We start from the raw sequence: 7,530 nt of genomic DNA on the forward strand, positions 1-7,530 counted from the left end.
ACGTCGACTGTGGGGCTGTTTCTTGTGTTATTTCAACTTTACTATTCTAAAATCTGTAACAACTTTTAGAAAATGCAAAACTACTGACAAGCAGAAGCCTGGGTTTGGGGGCATTGGTGGAGGAGGTGACGGACACGGGTGCAGGAAACTTTGGGGGAGACGAAAGCGTTCTACGCCTCGATCGCAGTGATGGTTAAACTCATCAAAGTGAACACCGAAAATGAATAAATTTAGTTGTTTGTAAACTATGTCTCAGTAAAGATAGGAAGGAAGAGGACATATGAATATCAAAAAACGAGAACCTCATAACCTTAGTAGGAAGGCCACCTGTTATACTGAAAACGTGTGGTTCTGCGTAAAAACACAGTTCATTTTCCTCATTTCTCTACCGAGCAGAGAAGACTTCATCAGAGACCGTGTTTCTGGAAACCACGAGGCCTGACATCCAGTGCCCAGGCTGGCAGGTTAGCGACAGATCTGCCCCCCTCGACCGCCTGGGGCTGATACCCCTGCAGGAGAACAGGGTTCCAGGAGCTCCCACGGCCACGAACTGGTCCTGGGTCCTGCAGCCACAGCTCAGGGCAGCGCCTTTGATGGGGACACGAAAAGAAGCGCCCTAGGCATTTGTTTTTCTCTTATTTTTGTATTTTTAAGGGAAAAATTGGATAGTCTTTTAAATTGATAACCATGTTATACATTTACTTTTCTTGGTGAGCAGTCAATGATCATTGGAGACAATTTTTAAATTACAGGCAAAAATACTTTAAAAACAAAACCTAAATTCCCACCATACAGACTGCCTGTGTTAGCTGCTTAGCGTGTATCTTGGCCGATTGTACATGTGATGGGTATCAAAATATGCATGCATGTGTGTGTGCATATATGTAAATATACACACGTGTGTGCCTACATGCGCACACACTGCAAACTCTGATCATACCACACGTACCATCCAATGGCCACCTTGGTTTGGTCACGATCTCTACCTTCCTGTTCCAGAAATTTCCATTCCCATCTTACCTGTCACCCAGATCATATTCGATTTTCCCGCTGCACCCCAAATGGCTCATACCTCCTGTTTGTCCGTTTTTGCAGCTAATCTGGGGCCAAACATTACATCTGAGGTTGAGTCCCATAAGTATCTTTTTATCGGTTCACTCCTTTTCTATGACATTGACTTATGAAACTCACCAGCTACTTTTCTGGACTCACCCGGTAGCTTTCTTGTGGGTCGTTTAGCTTATTCCTCTATTCTTGGTATTTCCCATAAACTAAAAGTCTTGTCTAAAGGCTAGATGGATTCAGTTACCCCAAGGTGACACGTCACAGCTGGTTGACATCTGATGACATCACATCTGATGACTACCATGGAAAACTGACAGGACTTGTGACGTAATAGGACGTGGGGTGGAAGAGAGGGACCTGTCCAGTTCAGCTTCAGAGTACAGGGGTTCATCCGGAGGTTGACGTTTCTCCTTGACCTTTTTGCTCATGTCCCTGCCCCCCCAGCTTGCACTAGCTGCTTGCTGAGTTTAATAAACTGTGTTGAGCACCAGAAAATCCCCTGTCCTGTGAATGGATAATCAGTCTATTTCCAGAACCCAAAGAGGGTTAGGATAAAAAGCAGCTTTCCTTTGGCGAGTGTCCCTCCAGCCACGCCTTCTCCATTCCAGCCAGTGCGAGGGCTCCCACGCCCCAGCCCCTCCGGAAGGAGCCCCTCGCCTAATGCTCAAAACTGCTGAAACGGCCAGCTCTCCCATCTCAACACTAATCCAGTTTCTACTCTGCTCCTTAGATGGGATTTGGCTTGAGACGTTGAGACCTGGGTGCTCCGCCCCCCTCGGATTCCCTACAAAGTCCCACACACTCAGCCAGGGGCCTCGCCGGGGTCATCTGGGTAGACTGCAGGGGCTGGCTGCCACTCCAAAGGGCACAGGGACCTCCCCTCAGCTCCTGGCCCATCCAGCTGGTGGCACAAGGTATGTGACCGCCCTCACACAAGCCACCTTAGAAACTCCGGGCAGGCACAGGGAAGAGCAAGGGTCTGGGTGATGGGCACTTTCACGTAGTCAGTCTGTCCCCGCTTCACCTTTTCGTGTAGTTTCCATGGACTTTGCTCGTTAAGGAAACTTGGAGTGCACTGAACCCCAGACAGCTAAGGTGGCCTCTTCATTGTCCGTACATTGTCAGCGGGGGGCGCGAAAGCCCCGCTGAGTGCGGATGGCTGAACAGAACTTGTGGGGATTTACAGTTTTTTGATATTTGGGAAGTGGTTTGTTGTGGTTTTCGGGAACTTCTTCTATTTTAATTGCCATAGGACATCATCATGACAGAATTTTAAATTCAGCCTGGCTAAGTGTGTCAACACCACAGGTTAGAAAGTAAAGCCTTCTCGTTGGAATCTAGCTGGGCTTCCTGGTAAGGTTTACTAAGTTATCAAGAAAAATAAAACACACCTTTTTTAAAAATAGCACACCACGGTGCAATACAAACTAGACAAAGACTGTATTTAATCAAATATGGATAGTGAGGCAGGTAAAAGGACGTGTCTGACAGGTGCACAGCATCTCATGAGTAGGTGTTATGCCCAGAATGTTCTCTACTTTATATTTAGGATCGTTTTACCTGTCCCCAGTCCTAACACCTGACGTACATCCCACGGTGGAAGAAGCTGCCAGGGACAGATAAGATGGCGGCCAGTAAGTCTACACCAAACCAAGTCATCTTCAAGAAGATCTCCCGGGACAAATCGGTAAGTGGTACAGAAGTGAGTGGCTTGATGGAAATGTTTGTTTGGTTGGTTGTTTACTAAAAGCTTTTTCAAGAATAGATATGATCAATACCAAGATCATGTGAGGTTGAAGGAAGCTCGAACCTGTCGTACTTAGCAGAGATGATGCCAGTGCTGGCACTGTCAGAGGCATACTAAATGGTCTAGACGTGCCCGTGAACTTCCTGGCATGGAGCCAGGGAGGGTCCACCCCACAGCCTCTGTGGATAGGGTCTCTTTGCTCTATTTGATGGCTTCTTGGAGGCTGACAATCTAGCTCAGAACCATCAAAGCAAACCATTATATTTTAATTAAAATTTGTTTCCAGTAGTAAATATTAAAAAAGCAAGAAAAAACAGGTGGAATTTATTTTAATATCGTATCTTATTTAACCCAATATATCCCAAAAGACTATCATTTCAACATGCAAATGACATAAAAATTATTGATGATATATTTTACATTCATTTTTTAGTTTAAAATCTGGTGTGTAGTCTACTCTTATAATACACGTCAATTTGGAATGGTCATATTTCAAGTGTCCAGGAGCCACCTGTAACTAGTGACAACTATATTAGACAGCGTGGATCTAGATCATCCTTCTAGTTGGCTTCTGAAGCCACACGAGAGAATCGGACTTGGCCTGGGCACCGTCCATCCTCCCCTCTCCTCGCTGAGGAAATCCATCATTTTCACCAAGTATTCTGAATCTTTGGGACAGCAAATTGGGTACCCACTCAATCTCTTCTCCACGTTCTTTTCGGACTTGCATCTTTCCAGCGTATTTTATCTTGACTTCTGGAAGAGGAAGAGAGAACCCACTCCCGCTGGGCCATATCGTTTTCCCACTTTTTAATTCCTCACACCCAAAGCACATCCTTTGAACCAAGAAATTTAGGATTTTGTTATATATAGGAGGAAAGATAATTCATCGATTAATGTCTCACATATTAGGATCATTCCACCTGCAACCTCTGTATGACTCCAGACATGGCGCACGGGGGCTCTGGAGCCATTTCTCTGTGATTCTTTCCCTCCTCTGCGATCTTCATCTTCCAGCTGGAGGCAAATGGCTGCCCCAGCCCAGATGTCTCATCCTCTTTTCCTTCCAGAAAAAGGAAGAAGCTGTTGCTTTCTGGGGTCTCTTCTTAAGAGTGAGAAAATACTTTCCCAGCAGACTCTTCTCCTATCTCATTGGCCAAAACTGGGTCACATGCCTGCCCTAAACCAATCCTGAGCCAAAAGGAATGAATGATCATAATTGAATCCAGCCACTCAAGAAGAATCATCCTCTGGAGCTGGCCTCCTCTTAGCACACGGCCACATAGAGGATGGAGGACATGACATTTAGTGACTTTTATCCCGGAAGCAGGAGCACGTGGCTGTTGGGTGGGCAAGCAGCAGGTGGGCTGTGGTCTCACATGGTTCAGCCCCACCTCTCGACCTGCCCCTGTCCTTTCCCTTCTCTTCCAGTGCAGTAGAAGAAGTACCTTTGCTCCCACCTGAGGTTCATGCTACTCGCACCCTAGGTGTCACGGTCCACCACCTCCTCAGAGTCCTCCACTCTCATCCCCCATCCTGGGCTGTATCCACGGCCTCTTCCTTTCGACCAGGACTTTGCCTGAGCACACAAACAAGAAGAGACATCTTGCACCAACTGCCCTTGACTCTGGCCCCTTTCTGGCTCTCCTTCCTTCACAGCCAAAGCGTGAAAACAAGAACAATCTCACTGTCTTCACCTACCTTCTCTCACTCACTCTTCAGTCTCCCCGCTCCCAGCCACATCAGCCGCCTACCTGGCTTTCTGCTCGCCACTCCATCCTCCACTCTGCTGCTAACGGGACCGCAGTCTTGGCGTTCTCCTCTATAAAATGGGGTTAGTTCCTACCTTATAGAGGAGTTTTGGGGATTCAATGAAATCATGTAGCCACGGTGCTTAGCTTGGTACCCGCTACATGATAAACGCTCCAAGGGCTCTTTAATTGCAGGTCTTTCATCCCGCTTAAAATTCTTTGATGTCTTCCTGAGTTCTTTAGGGTCAGATCCTCTAAGACCCTTTCTGGCACGAGCTTGTATCCCCCGTTTGGTGGCCATTCACCTGCAGAGGAAACCATTAGCAGTTTCAGAAGCATCCTCTTGGCTCTGAGCTTTGTATACAGTGATTTATTTTTGCCCAGAAAGCAAGCCCCTCACCATCAACTCCCTGACTGCCATCCCAGTCACCTGGCTATGCTGTTCTTCAGGTGCTTTAACGTCAATAAAACAAATAACCTAGATGGCACTCGGATTCACTGCAGGACACCTGATGGAGGGGGTAGATACAGGAAATGATTTGATGCCAACAGAAATGATTTTGGGTATTCACAGATATAAAAATAGGAATTTAAGAGGCTTAGAAAAGAAGGGGGCTAGCCCAGGGTATGTGCCCTTACTGGGGTACTTAGCAAGGGTTGATTGAATTTCTGTTATGTAGCAGTTACTGTTGTAGATAGTGTGGTGGCTGAAAGATGAATGAGTGACAGAATTTTTGCCGTCAAGGCGCTCACAGCTCTGTGGGTTACAGTGGTGAGTGAAGGTAAACCAACCCATGCTCTCCCACAAAGGGGGTGGGCAAAGAGACCTTGCTACCGGGGGCATGGAAAAGGGACCAGGACCAAGACACTGGTCATCTCCCCCCCAGCCAGCCCCACCCTCCCCTGTTCCTCAGAGTATGGGTTGATTTACCTGTACAGAAGCTCACCTGGTAGGATTTTAAGGACTAATTTTGAACTCCCAGCTCTTTGCTCAGTCTATAAATTCCTTTAACTAGGAGGGGAAAGCTTTCATTCATAGGTAGAAATTAAAGGCTTACCATGCAAATGCGTGGGAGAGGCTTCATTTGCATAGGTATAACCTTCCACTAAAGTATTACCAGTTACTTCAACACATTTACCTGATTAATATCGGACCTAGGCTTGATGGGAAAACATGGGGATAACAGGGACCATCCAAACAGGTGGAAGAATTCCTTGGAGCAGGTGTCCGAGGGGCAGGAAAGAGCACACCTTGCCTGTAATCCATCTGCTCCACCCACAGCCCGACAGGGGAGAGGAGGTGATGGACAGCTTGCCCCTCTTCCCAAGACTAATCAAAATGTTTTGGTTGTTGCTGATTTTTAACATGAAGGCCTTTGGCCACTTAGAATCCGTACCTGTTCCTCCCACAGGTGACCATCTACCTGGGGAAGAGAGATTACATAGACCACGTGGATCAAGTAGAGCCTGTGGGTGAGTGGAGTTTGGAATACAGTTTTCATGCTGGTTTTCCTTTACATCATTGGACAACTGCTAGTTTTGTATTTTTAAAAATTGGCTCCGTTAATAATCTAATCAAAGAAATGCCAATGAAAACATCAGTGAGGTGCCACTTTCTGATAGGAAACAAGATAAAGTAGTGTGGGGGACACAAAGGACTCATTTCTAGAATCTGTAAAGAACACTCAAAGCTCAACAGTAGAAGAAAAACAAAATCCAGTTAGAAAATAGACAAAAGACACAAAGGGGCATTTCATCAAAGAAGAAATACATATGGATGGCAAATAAGCACATGGAAAAATGTTCAATATTATTAGTCATTAATGAAATGCAAATTAAAACGACGACGAAATATCATTCTACACCTGTCAGAATGGCTAAAGTAAAAAACAGTGACAGTACCAAACACTGGTGAGAATGCAGAGAAGCTGGATCACTCATACATGGCTGGTGGGACTGTAAAATGGAACAGCCACTCTAGAAAATGGTTTGGCAGTTTCGTAAAAAAACTAAACATACACTTACTATATGACCCAGCAGTTGCATTCCTGGGCATTTATTTATCCGAGGGAAATGAAAACTATGTCCATACTAAAACCTGTACGTGTTGGTTCATAGAAACTTTATTTGTAATAGCTCCGAACTGGGAAGAACCAAAATGTCTCTCAGTGGGTGGAGCCAGTTAAACAAGCTGTGGCACATCCATGCCACGGAATTCTACTGGGCAATAAAAAAGAATGAATGACTGATACACGCAATAGCTTGGACCTCCAGGGCCTTATGCTGAGTGGAAAAAGACAGTCTCGAAAGGCCATGTACTATATGAGTCCATTTATACAGCGTTCTTGAGATGAGAAAAATACAGAAATGGGAAGCCGATTCACAGTTGCCAGGGGCTAAGGGTGATGGGAGTGTGACTATAAATGCAAAGCCCTAGAAAGATCTCGATGGCAAGGGAACAGTTCTGTCCCCAGATTGCAATGTAGGTTACACAAACTTCCATGTGTGATAAAATGACTTAGAACTCTACACACATTGTACCCATGTCAGCTTCCTGGTTTTGATATTGTACTGTAATTATCTAAGATGTAACCACTGGGAGAAACTAGATAATGGACACGGGGACCTCTCTGTCCTGTCTTTGCCACTTCCTGTGACTCTATAATTTCAACTCAAATCGTTATTTTTAAAAAAAGGAGTGTACAAAACTGGCATTTTTAGGCACTGAGGATGAGCGTGTCCTCAGCAAAACTCTTTCTGGAAGGTCGTTTGGCAGTATGTTATTAAAAGCCAAATCCAGTTCTGCTGTGGGTAGACGTGAAGATGTTCATTGCAATATTGTAACGGGGAAATCGGAAACAATCTAAATCCCCTGACCAGAAAGGGTTAACTAAATAATTTATGCTATATTCATGCATTAGAGCAGTGTGTAGCCATTCAAATGATTAGTACATATTATATATATAT

At 45.3% G+C, this 7,530-nt stretch overlaps 1 protein-coding gene across 1 annotated transcript in view; it reads left to right on the plus strand.

Moving 5' to 3' along the window:
- Positions 1 to 2,689: 2,689 nt before the first annotated feature.
- SAG (S-antigen visual arrestin) overlaps positions 2,690 to 7,530 on the plus strand; it is a 25,206-nt gene continuing 20,365 nt past the window's right edge. Inside the window, exons 1-3 of the mRNA XM_011380875.1 lie at positions 2,690 to 2,752; positions 5,976 to 6,036; positions 6,195 to 6,204. Coding sequence (XP_011379177.1) covers positions 2,690 to 2,752; positions 5,976 to 6,036; positions 6,195 to 6,204 — 134 coding nt within the window. The remainder of the gene's footprint in view (positions 2,753 to 5,975; positions 6,037 to 6,194; positions 6,205 to 7,530) is intronic.

Source organism: Pteropus vampyrus, unplaced genomic scaffold, assembly GCF_000151845.1.
Source record: "Pteropus vampyrus isolate Shadow unplaced genomic scaffold, Pvam_2.0 Scaffold411, whole genome shotgun sequence".
Classification (NCBI taxonomy): domain Eukaryota; kingdom Metazoa; phylum Chordata; class Mammalia; order Chiroptera; family Pteropodidae; genus Pteropus; species Pteropus vampyrus.